This window comes from Podarcis cretensis, assembly GCF_951804945.1.
Source record: "Podarcis cretensis genome assembly, chromosome: 5".
NCBI classification, from domain to species: domain Eukaryota; kingdom Metazoa; phylum Chordata; class Lepidosauria; order Squamata; family Lacertidae; genus Podarcis; species Podarcis cretensis.
In genome coordinates, this window is record NC_137174.1 from 98850731 (window position 1) to 98867992 (window position 17262).

Below are 17262 nucleotides of genomic sequence, written 5' to 3' on the forward strand. Positions count from 1 at the left end.
CGTTACAAAAGTATGAAGTTGGAAGACCCCTTTAAACAAACTATATCCCAAATCATTCCTGATCTTCACCACTTTCTGTGATACGTTTCTTCCACCTAATGTGCAGCCACAGTCTGATGCAGCTGTGCTGTGCTCTGGGTGACAGTCCTTTAAGGCCCCACTCAAAGAGCTCACTGTGTGGAGGGTGATGAAAACCCCAATGGTGACGAAAGCAATCTAATTTCCAGTAAAACAGAGCAAGAAGCAGTGCCTATCATTAAACAACCAGTCGTGTAAAACCTTAAACTGTTTCAGAACTATTTGTTCCCCATCAAGTTTCAGAAGAAGTAGCCTGTATCTTATTACACGTCTGCTGCCAAACCATGTGACTGTTGGTTTCTGCTCTCTTCACTGTGCAGCGAAAGGCTTGTCACAAGACAATGTTTACATTCCACAGACAGCATTACTGTTGTGTTTCCCACGGGAAAAGGAGACTGGATGTGACGTACACTGGTTTCCTGTTTTTCACTGTTCTCACACAGTGTGTTTCTCTCTGAGCTTCAGAGGAGAGAGGATGCAGTTTTCTGCTCCGGCAGAGACAAGATGGTTTTCTGTAACCTACCAGCTTTGAAATGTAAATAAAGCAATATAGAGCATGTTGGCACGTATTCCTCATCATTCCGCTGTGCACTTGGATGCTACAAATCAACATTATGGTTATGGCCCAGAAGACGCAGTCATTGGAATTCCGGAAAAAGGATCGGAATGCAGAGGGACGGATCGGACGGTATCTGCGCGTCAAGATGATTGATGAGGTATGTGCTACTGCTCCGGGCAGCCTGCCAGCTTCTATTTAATGGCTTTATGGCTGGACTTTGAACTTTTATGTCCGTTTGCCGGCTACAGGCAGCGGCTATGCCTATGCTGGGGAAATCGAAAGTAACTTTTGGGCTGAAGCAGCTGCTGATAACAGTGACGCAGCATGATTTAGGGCAGAGAGAAAGCTGTTTTGAACTTGCCTTTGGAATGAGGCTTGAAGCAGCAGAGATGCAGCTTGTATGAAGCAGCTTGTTTAAAGCAGCAGAGATGACGCAGAAGGCTAATGCCAGAGACATGATGGCCCTTCAGGATGCTTGTGGGATTCCCAAGCTCAACAAGAAAAGTTATACGGACTGGGTTATCTATGCAGAGGCTATTCTGCGGAAAGAGGGTCTGTTTGAAGTTATTACAGACACCCCCCCAGCTCCAGTTACAGATGCATGGAGAGCTAAAGATTCCAAAGCAAGGGGAACTCTTACATTGATAGTATCCCCAGAAGAGCTCTGTCTATTGCGTGATAAGACCTCAGCCAGAGAAATTTGGGACGCTTTGAGAGAGGCACACTTGAGGACAGAAGCTGAATCTACCATGTTTTATTTTAACAAGCTGCATAAGATGGCTAGCTGCAGAAGGCTGGCTGATGCAAGTGGGGAATCTGATGCCAATCAGCCACATGCTCAGCTCAGAGTAGCCTGTGATACTGCCATGATTCAGAATGAAGCAGATTGCCAGGGTGATAGCTGCATGGGTAAGGGGGAGTCTTCACAGACGTCATCCCAGAGTGCAGTGGAACCACCAGATGGCGCCAAAGCTTTGAAGGCAGTGAAATGCTACTCGTGTGGACGTCTAGGCCATATGAAGAGGGAATGCAAATATCCCAGGGCCAAGACAGAGCAGCGCAGCGAAAGCTCATCGCGTGGAAAAGGCCAGAGCAAAGGCAAAGGTCCGGTGTCCAGGACAACGCAGCACAAAGCAATGGTCTCACGCTTCACTCCAAAAGTTGCAGAGGTCCAGAAGACGTCTAGATCTTTCTTCGTTGTTGATTCAGCGGCAACCCACCACATGTGCAACGATAAGCGACTGTTCGTGTCTTTTACACCGCAGGAAGGTGCGATTCACCAGGCGGATGACCACACAATTCCCAGTAAAGGCTACGGAACTGTTGTTCTTCACAGTTTGGACTTATCGATACAGAATGTACTTTATGTGCCGGATGCCAAACATAATTTGCTCAGCGTTGGACAGCTGAATGAGCGGAACATTGACGTTTCCTTTAAGAACAAAAGGTGCATCATCACAAAGAAAAATGATTATGTATTGTATGCTGAATATGTTGATCGTTTATATGTTTTGTATTATGATGATGTTGTGCAGGATGACACTTGTTGCATTGCAGAATGTATTCATGATTTTCATCGAAAATTTGGTCATTTGGGTTTTGAGGCAGTCTGTAAAATGCCTGCCTTGGTTGAAGGTATGACTATTAAAGCCTGCAGGTACCACATGAAGTGCAAGGCATGCGCAGCAAACAAGGTGAAAATGGCTGCGAAAGGTAAGGTGTCTAGTAGGCAAGCTACAGAACCATACCAAATTGTTCATGCTGATTTGGTTGGACCACTAGCGCCCTCTTTGGGAGGAAATAGGTACTTCATGGTTCTCATTGATGCGTTTTCCAGGTATATTCATGTGTACAATCTCAAGCAGAAATCAGAGGCTTTTCCTAGGTTCAAGGAATTCTGTGCTTGGTTGGAAAATGTGCATGGTAAGAAGGTAAAGACTCTTTTCACTGATCGCGGGGGGGAATTCACTTCTCAGCAGTTTGAAGCTTTTCTGACTGAGAAAGGAATTCAACACGATTTGTCTAGTCCTCGCTCGCCATGGCAAAATGGACTTGCAGAACGAGCAAATCAGACATTGCTTCAAGGGTTAAAAACCTTGCTGCATGATGCAAATCTTCCAGAGAGTTATTGGGCCGAAGCTCTCTCATGTTTCACTTACAGTTATAATCGCAGGTTATCTTCAGCGATTGGTTGTACCCCCTATGAGAAGATGTTTGGCAAGAAGCCATACATCAAACACATGAGAATTTTTGGTTCTGACATGTGGGTTCACTCACCACAAAACTCCAAGTTAGACAAGCGTGGTTTGCATGGTATCTTTCTAGGTTATGAGAAAGGTTCTTACAGAATAAGAATGACTGACTCTAAGACAATTAAGCTCACAAGAAGTGTTGAGTACAATGCCAAGTGGGGGGAGAATGTGGGAATTTTCCAATGTTATCCTGATGACAGTGATGAGACTGAGGATAGTCAAAAGCAACCACAACCACCCACACCCACTGATGAAAGTTCTGATTCTGAGACTGAAACTGATTCTGAGTCTGAAACTGAATCGGGTGATTCAGAGGATTTCAAGAGTGCGAAAGCCTCTATGCGACCCTCTGAAAGCTCTGATCAAGAATTGGAGGAACCATTGTTCACAATAGGTCGCTTTTCTCCTAAGAAGGAAGAGGAGAGTGTTGAAGACCTAAGGCTAATTCGCAGGTCACAAAGAGCCACAAAAGGCAGACCTCCAAAGAGATTTGCTGATGAGTTTGCTAAGATAGCAGTAACAGCTGTTAAAAGCTCCAAGAAGGTATTTGAACCTTCAAGTTTCCAAGAAATCCAGGATTTGGATTCAAAGGAAGCTGAGCCATGGTTAAATGCCATGAAGGCTGAGCTTGATTCCTTGGAAAGGAACAAAACATGGGAACTTGTTCCAGTAGTTCCAGGAATGAAACTGCTTGGAAGCAAATGGGTCTTCAAAGCGAAGACTGATCAAAATGGCAAGATAGTCAGACACAAAGCCAGATTGGTAGCCAGAGGTTTTGCACAGGTACCAGGTGAAGACTATCACGAGACCTACTCACCCACAGTAAGGTATGAGAGCATTAGGCTTATGCTCAAGCTAGCTGCAGAGGAGAATCTACACATTAGTCACCACGATGTGAATACAGCTTTTCTGTACGGATCTCTAGATGAATCACTTTATATGCTTCCACCTGATGGCGTACAGGTAAAACAGGGATTTGTTTGTGCTCTGAAAAAATCCCTTTATGGTCTCAAACAAAGTGCACGGTGTTGGCACACAAAACTCACTGAAGTATTGTTTTCTCTAGGTTTTAAGCAAGGGAAAGCTGATCCATGTGTATTTGTCAAAGAGGAGGGGCAAAAGAAACTGTATTGCTTGTTTTATGTTGATGATTTATTATTCTTTTGGGATGATGTCACAATGTACAATAACGCCCTAGCTCAACTGAAAGAGCACTTTGACATGAAAGATCTTGGTGAGGTAAACAACTACCTATCTCTGGAAATAGAAAGAGATCAAGATGGTAACATTCTAGTACACCAGTCACGGAAAATTGCTGATGTGTTAGGCAAACTAAACCTGATGGATGCTAACCCTGTAGACACACCGATGACAACAGGTTATCAGGTAGATGACACTGAAGAAGCATTTTCTGACACTACACTGTACAGAAGTGTGCTAGGCAAGCTAAACTTCATTGCCAGATGTTCAAGACCAGACATTGCTGTTAGCTGTAATTTGCTAAGCAGACAAGTCAACAATCCTACTGTTAAGGATTGGAAAGCTCTGAAACGCATAGCGCGGTATTTGAAAGGCACTATGCATTACAGACTGAGATTTAACAATCAGAAGTCTGGTGGTCTTGAGATATTTGCAGATGCAAGTTTTGGAAGTGACACTACAGACAGGAAAAGTACGTCTGGAGTTTGCTACATGTACAATCAGGGTCTTTTTGATTGGTCATGCAAGAAGCAAACAACAGTTAGCTTAAGTACTTGTGAAGCTGAACTGAATGCACTGTCTTATTCACTTAAGGATTGTGAATGGTTGTTACAATTGTGCAAAGACATGAAAATTCCTGTCAAATGTCCAATCCAGGTTTACCAGGACAACAAAGCATGTTTGGCTTTGCTGAATTCTGACGGTTGTAAGCAAAGCACGAAGCACTTGCAATTGAAGGTGCAACATGCTAGGGAACGTATTCAGAAGGGACTCGTAACGGTGTCCTATATGCCAGGTAATGAAATTCCTGCTGATGTATTGTCCAAGATTGTATCAAGGGATCAACACTGTACCTATGTGCAGAAGTTGGGTTTGTACTGATATTGTACGAACACGCTGCCCAGTGGTGTTCACAGAAAGGGGGAGGATGTTGGTTTCTGCTCTCTTCACTGTGCAGCGAAAGGCTTGTCACAAGACAATGTTTACATTCCACAGACAGCATTACTGTTGTGTTTCCCACGGGAAAAGGAGACTGGATGTGACGTACACTGGTTTCCTGTTTTTCACTGTTCTCACACAGTGTGTTTCTCTCTGAGCTTCAGAGGAGAGAGGATGCAGTTTTCTGCTCCGGCAGAGACAAGATGGTTTTCTGTAACCTACCAGCTTTGAAATGTAAATAAAGCAATATAGAGCATGTTGGCACGTATTCCTCATCATTCCGCTGTGCACTTGGATGCTACAAATCAACAGTGACCAGCTGCTAGACTGCTTAAAAACAAAAACTGGGCAAGATTCAGCTCCTGGGTAGGGGTGTGGTAAACCCTGTATGGATGAATGAATCAGGGGTGGGGCAGAACATGGTGCCAATACCACTTGTCTCCCACCCTCAGTATATGTGGACCTTAACAGCAATGCCAGACCCAGTGCAACAATTAGAAGAGGATTATTCAGCATGCAGACTAATTCAGAGTGGTGGAGAGTTCCTATTGCGCTCAGTGTACAGGTGTGTGCATGCACAGCTAGCCATGCTATGTTTGGAGCGGTGACCCCCTACAACTTTCTTCTGGGGTGGGAGAAGGTCTGGCCTTTAAATATATAGTCGCAAGAGAGGGACCATCACCACCTCTCCCTGGAGAATTGCACACTAAAAGTGAAAACCTAACTTGACCTACCTTGACAAAGTCGAGGACGGCCTCCCTTTGGATCTGTTTTGTCCTCATCTTCTCCTCCTCGTATTGTAGCGCAGCAAGCTGGGCTTCCCTCCGGGTACGCTCCACTAAATGCTCGCGCCTTTTGTGTAGATCTGCATCCGAGTGAGAGACCTGGAAGAACGTTAATTTGGAATGTGCATCAGAAAGAAAGCAACCAGCTACACCAGGGGTCAGCAAACTTTTTCAGCAGGGGGCTGGTCCACTGTCCCTCAGACCTTGTGGGGGGCCGGACTATATTTTGAAAAAATATATGAACGAATTCCCAGAGATGCATTTTAAATAAAAGGACACATTCTACTCATGTAAAGACACGCTGATTCCCAGGCCGTCCATGGGGCAGATCTATAAGGCGATTGGGCCGGATCCGGCCACCGGGCCATAGTTTGCCTACCCACGAGCTACACACCAAGCAGCACACTTCCCAATGTGCAACACAAATTACCTGATTATGGGTGCCGGAGAGCAAAAGAAGGCAAGATGAGTCGCCAGAACCTCTGAGGGGGCAAAACAGAACATTGTTGGATACAAAATAAGTATTTCCCCTTCACTGTGCATAATGCTCTAAAAAGATGGTTAACGTAATAAAGCTCCTCTTGCTAATTATCTAAACATTTTTATTGGGGCAACATGCACACAGTGATTAAGCCACAGGCAACAGTAAATGGTCTGTGCAGTCAATTTTACATAGGATGCCACGGCTGTAGCTTGCTTTTAAAGAAAGCTTATTTGCACAATGGGCCAGACCTGCACTTCATTTTAAATGAGGGGCACCACATATCACTCGCAGCCTTACCTTTCCGCTCGGTCTAAGCAGTTCCTCAGAAGTTGCTGTCGGTCTCTGTCATGTGTCAAGCTCAGACTTTCAGGTCGTCTTAATTCATCTCCATCTCTGAAAACACAAATACACAGTGGGTGGTAGTGGTAATTGACCCAGAGAAAAAAGAAAATGGAATAAATGTTACAGCATATGAGTAGACAGAGCAAACCCTTTTAAGAAAATAGTAAAATTAAGATAACCAGGCCTAAAATGTTCATGTTTTAGGGCTAAACAGCAACTAAATTCAATATGGGTAGTATAGTGCAGAATCAGCTGCCTTGAGCAATGGAATTTTGAAAAGATGAAGAAAGATAGGATTTCTTCAGAAATAAAAACATTCAAACTGAACAAAACTGATGTAGTTAATCACCCTTAACCACAATTATCAGGTTGGGTGTGAGAGAACATAAATGGCAAGATCAAGTTCAGCTCTAAAAGTTTATTTACACTTTGAATGTATACCACAGAGCATCAAATTTCATTTGGGTATCTTGCTTTTAAATTTCTAGTGACATACTCTTTTTTGCTACTCTGAAGAAAATGAGATTCTCTTCTAGGCCTGCATACTAAGCTCCCACTGGAGGCAAAGTGGAGAAACAGATTTATCAAAGCTGACAGATCCTTCACTTTAGCTGCAGCTGATGACATTCTGATTAAATGAACTACATTGTCCTGCGCTCCCCCCACTTCGCTGAGCACCAGGAAGCGCCAGGGTCAGTCTTCCACAGGGTTTTAGCTCTCTCACGGGGAGAGTGTGCTGGAGACTCGCCGCACTTTGGTGATCTGTAATATCTGCTTATTTACAAAGGATGAGTTGAGCATGGGGGAACAGAGCAGGCAAACATCCAGGCGGACAATGACAATTTGTAAAGCAGCATCAGTTCTCCCCAAAGCGAGCAGCATTCATTAGCAGCGTCCCAACCAGCAGCCAACGAACCGTTTCCTGCTCTCTATCCATGAATCTTAAGTTTGGTTTGGAATATCATGAATAAGGCAGTTTGCTGGCATGAATTTAACCAGATCTATATTTATCCTGATAACCAACAATAGAGATTTTGTTAACATAAGCCAGTCTGAGGCACCATCCCACTCGGATCCCTTGTTCTAATTTAAGCTCCCAGGGTTCCAGGTCAGGCTCATCGCCATCATGCCCATTTTTGGTTAGGTAATTAAAAGCTTATCTACCAAGCACACAAACTCATCAAAAATTACATTTACTTTGTTTTAGCAATCCCTGCTACATTCGGATCAGCTATGGAACCGGGAGAGGGGCAGGGGAAACCCTTTTAAAGACTCGGATTTCAAGGAGCATTATTCTGTAACATCCCATGGTGAATAATAATCTAGCAGGTTCCTCTTTCTGTTCTGGAAAAAATGGTTCCTTACAAGCTGCGAAGCTTCATTTATGAAGCAACACTGCTTACGCTTAAGAAAAACTGGGAGCATTATTGCCATAAATGGTGAACAGTGAAGACTTACTGCTGACACCGATCATGTATTATGTGGGACAAAATACTTCTGCGTCCAACAAACCAATAATTGTACTATAATCAGTAACACACCATAACCTGGTGCAGACGTGATGTTATCAGATTCATAACCATGGATATTTGCATATGTCTCTCCTTCTTCTCATGCATGTACCCCCCTCCATTCCCCCTTTCAGACCTGGTATTATGTATACACTGAAAATTAATGGCAACCATCGTTATAATAAATTACTTTTCAACCCCCACTTCTAAGTATGGTGATTGCTAACATAGGTGCAGACGCAACACTGCTATGGAAAGGGAATGGTGGAGGGGAATCACACGTGTTAGGGGGCAAGGGGTATAAAAACCCTCACACTGAGGGGCTCCTGATCTCTCAACCATGGTTACAAGGACAGAAACATTATGTTTGCATTTGGCCCAGAAAGGCAATATATGCAAAGACTCTGGGACCCTGTGTTAAAAATGCAACACTTTGTGGCCACAAAACTAAAGAAATGGCACCCAATTTATCAGGTGACATGTTCCTCACACTGCAGCATGATTCACCTTGCTGATTCCTAAAGCTCTGAGCGTATGGAACAAAAGTTGTTGTTGTTCAGTCATTTAGTCGTGTCCGCTCTTCGTGACCCCCTGGACCAGAGCACACCAGGCACTCCTGTCTTCCACTGCCTCCCGCAGTTTGGTCGAACTCATGCTGGTAGCTTCGAAGACGCTATCCAACCATCTCGTCCTCTGTCGTCCCCTTCTCCTTGTGCCCTCCATCTTTCCCAACATCAGGGTCTTTTACAGGGAGTCTTCTCTTCTCAGGAGGTGGCCAAAGTATTGGAGCCTCAGCTTCACGATCTGTCCTTCCAATGAGCACTCAGGGCTGATTTCCTTCAGAATGGAGAGGTTGGATCTTCTTGCAGTCCATGGGACTCTCAAGAGTCTCCTCCAGCACCAGAATTCAAAAGCATCAATTCTTTGGTGATCAGCCTTCTTTATGGTCCAGCTCTCACTTCCATACATCACTACTGGGAAAACCATAGCTTTAGCTATACGGACCTTTGTCGGCAAGATGATGTCTCTGCTTTTTAGGATGCTGTCTAGGTTTGTCGTTGCTTTTTTCCCAAGAAGCAGGCGTCTTTTAATTTCGTGGCTGCTGTCATCATCTGCAGTGATTATGGAGCCCAAGAAAGTAAAATCTCTCACTGCCTCCATTTCTTCCCCTTCTATTTGCCAGGAGGTGATGGGACCAGTGGCCATGATCTTAGGTTTTTTGACGTTGAGCTTCAGACCATATTTTGTGCTCTCCTCTTTCACCCTCATTAAGAGGTTCTTTAATTCCTCCTCACTTTCTGCCATCAAGGTTGTGTCATCTGCATATCTAAGGTTGTTCATATTTCTTCTGGCAATCTTAATTCCGGCTTGGGATTCATCCAACCCAGCCTTTCACATGATGAATTCTGCATATAAGTTTAATAAACAGGGAGACAAAATACAGCCTTGTCGTACTCCTTTCCCAATTTTGAACCAATCAGTTGTTCCATATCCAGTTCTAACTGTAGCTTCTTGTCCCACATAGAGATTTCTCAGGAGACAGATGAGGTGATCAGGCACTCCCATTTCTTTAAGAACTTGCCATAGTTTGCTGTGGTCGACACAGTCAAAGGCTTTTGCATAGTCAATGAAGCAGAAGTAAATGTCTTTCTGGAACTCTCTAGCTTTCTCCATAATCCAGCGCATGTTTGCAATTTGGTCTCTGGTTCCTCTGCCCCTTCGAAATCCAGCTTGCACTTCTGGGAGTTCTCGGTCCACATACTGCTTCAGCCTGCCTTGTAGAATTTTAAGCATAACCTTGCTAGCATGTGAAATGAGTGCAATTGTGCGCTAGTTGGAGCATTCTTTGGCACTGCCCTTCTTTGGGATTGGGATGTAGACTGATCTTCTCCAATCCTTTGGCCGCTGCTGAGTTTTCCAAACTTGCTAGCACCTTAACAGCATCATCTTTTAAAATTTTAAATAGTTCAGCTGGAATATCATCACTTCCACTGGCCTTGTTATTAGCAGTGCTTTAATAATAATAATAATAATAATAATAATAATAATAATAATAATACATTTTATTTATATCCCGCCCTCCACAGCCGAAGCCGGGCTCAGGGCGGCTAACAACACTAAAACAGTGCAACATTATAAAAATTAATTAAAATCAAAATTGTTGGCAACCATAAACTAAAATTTTGTAAAGATTGCCAAAGGAGGGAGTCAGGCTGCGCCCTGACCAAAGGCCTGGTGGAACAGCTCTGTCTTGCAGGCCCTGCGGAAAGATGTCAAGTCCTGCAGGGCCCTTGTCTCTTGTGACAGAGCGTTCCACCAGGTTGGAGCCGCAGCCGAAAAAGCCCTGGCTCTAGTTGAGGCCAGCCTAACCTCTCTGTGGCCTGGGACCTTCAAGATGTTTTTATTTGCAGACCGTAGGTTCCTCTGTGGGGCATACCAGGAGAGGCGGTCCCGTAGGTACGAGGGTCCTAGGCCGTATAGGGCTTTGAAGGTTAAAACCAGCACCTTAAACCTGATCCTGTACTCCACCGGGAGCCAGTGCAGCTGGTATAGCACCGGATGCTTTCTAAGGCCCATTTGACTTCACTCTCCAGGATGTCTGGCTCAAGGTCAGCAACCACACTACCTGGGGTGTACGAGACATCCATATCTTTCTGGTATAATTCCTATGTGTATTCTTGCCACCTCTTCTTGATGTCTTGATGTGTTGTTGGAAAAGAGTGTTTGTGATGGCCAGCTTGTTCTCTTGACAAAAGTACTCACCTATTATGATGCAAGTATCTTCTGGCATCTTCTGACCTGTGGAATTCCCGGATGGGTGTTGATTTTACTGGCGACCCCTTAGTGAAGGAAGAAATGGGATACAAAAATAATTATTTCTAGTGTATTGTGGATGGTTCAAATGTCACCTCCCTTTGCCAGAGCAAGTCTGCCAATCGCACCAAACTAGTTTGAGAATTAGTGGCCTTTTAAGTTGTCCAGATCGAAATTAATCAGTGTGAGAAAAATACTAGACAAGAGGAAGTGTGCTGTAAGAAAATGGGTTAATTTTTAGTATTTGGTTTTAGTATTTGGTCTTGTCAGTTTTATAAACCTCAGTGTTGTCTTGTTTAGATTTTCAAATCTGCCAGCTTCAATTCACATGGGGATGAAAAAGAGCTATTTTTAAATGTATTACCCACTATTCTAATGAGGTACACTACTGTAAAAGGACATGGAATTTCATATGCCAGCAAAATTTCAACAGGTTTGCTAATGCCCCACTCTAGACAAAACAATTAACCATGGCTTAAGGAAATGTGTGAATACCTAAACAGCAGTTAAGGGTTGTCCTAAAGCCAGGATTTGTGTTTCCAAATCATGGCTTGCCCTAAGTACTACATCTGCACAGATTAAATCATGACCAAGACAGTTTTCCTGCCTCTCTGCTTGCAAGGCGACAAGCAGCTGTTAATTTCCTGAGCACACCCCTTCAAGGATGGGGATTACCTCAGCAAGGAAAACTACAGTTTTATTCTACTTTTAAACTCCTAACTGGGATTAATAAACCACAGTTAGCCCTGACCTTAGTTCAATGTTGAGCCTATGCTGAACCTAAAGGTGAGGAAATTCCATAATGGCAGTGCCACTACTGACCATTGTTAAACTGGTTGTTTGCATCCATCTGTCTCGAGAGACAATGGAAGAGTCAGCCATCGGAGGTAAAGTCAAACCGTTGGAGAATTACAGGGCCTGCTGTGGCTGAAAAGAGCTGTTTTATTGCGGCAGGGGCAGTTGAAGGCGTCCACTGAATGTAAATTAACCCATTTTCCTAAAGCAAAATCCTTAACTTCCTCCTGTCTGGTATTTTTCTCGCATGGATTAATTTTGATCTAGACATCTTAAAGGCCACTAATTCTCTAACTAACAATCTCATTTACTGAAAGAAAATCTATAAATGACCCATTTGTTCTTAGGTACTATTTTCCAAAATACTGTTGTAATTTAAAGTGGTTTGAGTTCATACACATACACATTTATTTTTCACTAAGAGCTGGCGCCCCCTCATTAACTTTGAAGAGAATTCTGGATTTTAGCAGCCTACGGGTCTTCTCCTGAATTATGCCTTGGGCAGCAACGTGATCCTTCTTGTCTCATTACTGGACTTGCGGAACTAATATATGGTCAGAAGAAATATGAGCCACTGCAATTTCAAGAATGGAAATTGGGGGGGAAATATAAAGGACCTTTTTAGCCAACCACTGAACAAATAGCAATTAAGCTGGCCCACAGACATGGCGGTATTATCCCACAGTACACAAAAGCAGCATATTCAGCCCCCGGGGAAACCCCAGTGCACTCAATTGGAAGATCATCCCGGTAATTAAGGAACTGCAAGTCTCACTGCCGCTTAGCCTTAAGAGAATAATGGCGGTTATGTTGGGCCCCCAAGTACGTATGCGTGGGATATGAAGTGGAAGAGATCACTGGGACAACAATAAGCCAAACAAAATGCACTTCAACCCAGTTTCGCATTGTAACATATATGTGAAGGCACAGATTGTAATCCGATTGCAGAATGGGCTACTTGTTAAGCAAAGTAGAAGATTATCCCGTGCAGGCTGCCTGCACACATGGGATGCAGCCCACTGTTTCAAGCCTCCCATTAGACTTATGCAGAAAAGGTTTAGATTAGAGGCCATGGAGGAGTAAATGTATTACTTTAACATTTCCCAGTGATATTAGGCTTATTAAGAGCCCTTCCTTTCCTACAGTCCAGATGGTAACAGGAGGGGGTCCTTTGCCCCTCAATATGCCCACAGCAGTTAAAAGGCCAAAACCAAAGTGAATTCTACCCCCACTGCCCTTAGTTTTAAAGGAGACACTTAAGACCGCAAAAAAAGAGCCAATATTATATTGCGCACTGCCATTAAGTACCCTTCCAAAGGTTGCTAAGTTTACTTTGAACCAGTCAAGTATTTCAGCTTTAAACAAAGCACACACTCTAAAGTTTGGAGAGCATTTTAACAGCTCTATTAATTTAAATATATCTCCAGATTAGAAACATGCATCCAAAAATACATTGGCATGTTCTCCCACATAGCATTGAATCCATCAAAATCCCAAACTGCCCCTGTGCCAGCTTAGCTGCATCTATTAAAAAGCCAGCCTGAATAGAAGGTCTTACAGGCATGTCTAGTTCGGAGGATTTGCATAGCTGCAGGAAGCCACAAAATATGTAATGTGTTGTACTTTTTCTTTACAGGTGGCACATGCAGAGCAGAGTCAAGAGGGAAATCTTATAAAGTTTTCAGAATTGCAACGACGGATGCACTTTTTTGCGTTAAACACAAGGCAACTGGCCTCAGCATTTAACTGCCTATAAACTGCAGCCATTTAGCTGCTTCCAACCAGAGGTGTTTGGTTTTCGTTTTTTTAAAGTGAAGTAGCCACTGCAGTGTTACTTTAATAGTGGCATAGAAGGGCACTTGTATACATTCCCCCAAGACCTGTTTATACTGATTCGGGATTATTGCAGAATATGGCAGAATGAACAACCACGTAACTCTCAGAGTTGGTGTTTGTAATCAAACTGGCCCTATAAAAAGCATGCTCAAAAAGAAGGTTAAAAAAAAAACTGCTATCTCAAGGAGCATGCCGTCCCAAAATGGCTGAGCTCATTCATTCAAGAAGCTCGCTCCATTTTGTGGCATAAAAACTAAACTGGTCTAATTTTGAAAAACCAGAAGGCACAATATAACAGAAAAATGGGGATTCAGTTCTGTTTTCTGGACCTAATTTTTTTGTTTCTGTAAAGCTATGCATCTAATTATATGAAATGAAGAAAATATCTCCCTACTCTTCTCATTATGGGGAAGAGATGCTTCCTTTAGGCTGGAACAACTGGAGACTCTAAAGTGAGAATGCTGGTACAAGGAAATGAGCCTGGATTTCTTAATTGTAACCTTTCAGTTGAAATACCACGGGGCAGATTTAAAACAGCACAATGCTTAAGGACACAGGCTGTACATTGTTCAATCTTATGTTCCAAGAATAAATCCCATAACTTGTTGAATGTCTTTATTTCTTAGGAAGCCAGAAAAGTCATGCTTTACAGATGCCTGACCTTTATTTTTGCCTTCCCTTGGGGCATCAGAAATTGCCATGACAATATACTGGGAGGGGTAGATTTGTGCTAACAGGCCAAGAGGCCTGCACCCCCCCTCCCCTGAGATTAGTGGATGGACTTGGATCCACACTCTGGTTGCTGATGAGACAATATCTGAGGTACACCCACCCAAGGAGGATGCAAATGCAGACTAGCTAAAAGAAAACTCTTAAAAGCAGATCAGAATGGATTTGATATATACAATGAAGTGGCATAAAACTGCCTACAATAAAAGGATAGCAAAGCACCATATAATTATTATTACACATCCAAGTACCTCTGAAAAAAGCCCTTGCTTGCAGCACCCTAATTTGGATTTAGGGGTGGGGGTGGTAATGGGAGGTGAGGCTATACAGCATTGGAAAACTCTCTGTGTGCAAGCAGAACAGACTTCTGCTCACATAAATGGGATTTCACCTTCCTCTCCTCCCTCCTGCAGACCCATGCAGACTCAAAATCTGGAACAGATTTTTGGGCACGTAAGGAGGGGCGGGGTGGAGAGAGGAGGAAAGTAAGGCGACGTCCCATTGGATGCTTCTCAGATTCTGCACCCAGACTGTTGCACGGACCACCATGGACTTAGCACATGGGAGAGAAAGGCCAATTGAGCAGATATCAATTGAGACTCTACTGCAGTCAAAACTAGCACCTTGAACACCTACAAAACCCCAGAGCACAGTGCTTTGAGTCAGTAGCTGAAAGCACAGCACTGCTGCTCCAAAAACTCTGAATCTCCAGATCTAAAAGTCAACCAATAATAGCCACTGTGGATGAGAAACAACACAAACAAAAGGGAATTTCACAGGGGCACACACACACAAATTAAAAGGAAGCACCACCTCGTGAGATATTCGCCGTTGTTCAATATATGCCATGAACTGTGAGCTGAGGCTGTCTGACTCCATGCACTTGGATTGCCTCACCTCTTCCTCCTCCTCTTCGGTGACACAACTGTCAATAAAGTCGATCTGATCCAGATCATGTTCCACTTGGCATATACAAAGAGAAGGACCGTAATTAGATAAGCAGCTGGGGGGAGGGGGAGGCGTAGAGAGAGTTAACAGAAGTTAAGACTGCAGCAGCTCCATCAGGTCTGACCATATTTATTCAAGAAATCTCTTGCTGCAGAGTGGCTCATACAATCAGCGAGCAAACTATAGATCAAGCTCTTTATAAAAACTGCTGATTGGGAGGAGATTTCCAACTAATATTAAACAAAGAGCCATTTCATACTTTAGAATGCATTAGAGACAAAGAAAAATCCCACCATGCTAGGGTTTTATTGCTCACTAATGTAACCAGAAATGAATAGTTTACAGCAATTCACTTACATAACACACATTAAATTGAAAAACTCTTTTCCACCTGCACTTTGGCTTACTTGCCAAGAATGATCTATTAGTGGTGAGTAGCAATATTAGTCTCTCAAGACTACAGAACTGTAGAATTGTAGAGTTGGAAGGAATGCAAAGGGTCAGTTAGTCCAACTCCCTACAATGCAGGAAACTCAACTAAAGCATTCACTAGAGATGGCCATCCCACCTTTGATTAAAAACCTCAAAGGAAGGAGAGTCCACCACCTGTCAAGGGAGTCTGTCCCATTGCTGAAGATGCTCTTACCATCAGAAAGTTCTTCCTGATGTTTAGTTGGAATCTCCTTCATTGTAACTTGAATCCATTGGTTCGGGTCTCAGCTTCCTAGCTTGATTCCTCTTCCAAATGTGACAGCTCTTTGAAAATGGCTATCATATCTCCTCAGTATACTCTTTTAGGCTAAACATACCCAACTCCCTCAACAGTTTCTCATAAGGTTTGGTTTCCAGACCCTTGATTATCTTGGTTGCCCTCCTCTGCACACCTTCCAGCTTGTCAACACCCTTCTTAAATTGTGGCACCCAGAAGTAAACACAGTACTCCAGGTGTGGTCTGACCAAGGCAGAATAGAGTGGTAATATTACTTCCTTTTATCTGCACACTATACTTCTGTAGATGCAGCCTAGAACAGTGTTAGCTTTTTTTTGCTGCCGCGTCACACTGTTGACTCATGTTAAGCTTGTGGTCTACTAACTTGACATGAGCCAACAGTGTGACGCGGCAGCTAAAAAAGCCAATGCAATTCTGGGCTGCATCAATAGGAGTATAGCATCTAGATCAAGGGAAGTAATAGTGCCACTGTATTCTGCTCTGGTCAGACCTCACCTGGATACTGTGTCCAGTTCTGGGCACCACAGTTCAAGAAGGACACGGACAAACTGGAACGTGTCCAGAGGAGGGCAACCAAAATGGTCAAAGGCCTGGAAACGATGCCTTATGAGGAACGGCTAAGGGAGCTGGGCATGTTTAGCCTGGAGAAGAGGAGGTTAAGGGGTGATATGATAGCCATGTTCAAATATATAAAAGGATGTCACATAGAGGAGGGAGAAAGGTTGTTTTCTGCTGCTCCAGAGAAGCGGACACGGAGCAATGGTTCCAAACTACAAGAAAGAAGATTCCACCTAAACATTAGGAAGAACTTCCTGACAGTAAGAGCTGTTTGACAGTGGAATTTGCTGCCAAGGAGTGTGGTGGAGTCTCCTTCTTTGGAGGTCTTTAAGCAGAGGCTTGACAACCATGTGTCAGGAGTGCTCTGATGGTGTTTCCTGCTTGGCAGGGGGTTGGACTCGATGGCCCTTGTGGTCTCTTCCAACTCTATGATTCTATGATTCTATGACCCCTAAATCCTTTTCACATGTACTACTGGCAAACCAGGTGTCCCCCATTTTATATTTGTGCAGTTAGTTCTTCCTGCCTATGTGCAGAACCTCATATTTGTCCCTGTTGAAATTCATTTTGCTAGTTTGGGCCAAGTTCTCCAATCTGTTAAGGTCATCTTGCATCCCAATTCTATCTAATGTTGTATTTTGCAGACACAAGTTGCTTAGACTTTTGCTATCCATATCCAAAGAAGTGCTTTAAGTTACAGGT

At 43.5% G+C, this 17262-nt stretch overlaps 2 protein-coding genes across 2 annotated transcripts in view; one reads left to right on the forward strand and one right to left on the reverse strand.

The window, feature by feature from the left end:
• HTR2B (5-hydroxytryptamine receptor 2B) overlaps nucleotides 1-17262 on the forward strand; it is a 202573-nt gene that overhangs the window by 141918 nt on the left and 43393 nt on the right. The gene's annotated exons all lie outside the window — the stretch shown is intronic.
• LRCH3 (leucine rich repeats and calponin homology domain containing 3) overlaps nucleotides 1-17262 on the reverse strand; it is a gene marked incomplete at its 5' end in the record, with an annotated part of 96427 nt that overhangs the window by 27558 nt on the left and 51607 nt on the right. The window contains 5 exons of the mRNA XM_079977766.1: nucleotides 5763-5912; nucleotides 6244-6295; nucleotides 6595-6690; nucleotides 10914-10990; nucleotides 15138-15286. Coding sequence (XP_079833892.1) covers nucleotides 5763-5912; nucleotides 6244-6295; nucleotides 6595-6690; nucleotides 10914-10990; nucleotides 15138-15286 — 524 coding nt within the window. The remainder of the gene's footprint in view (nucleotides 1-5762; nucleotides 5913-6243; nucleotides 6296-6594; nucleotides 6691-10913; nucleotides 10991-15137; nucleotides 15287-17262) is intronic.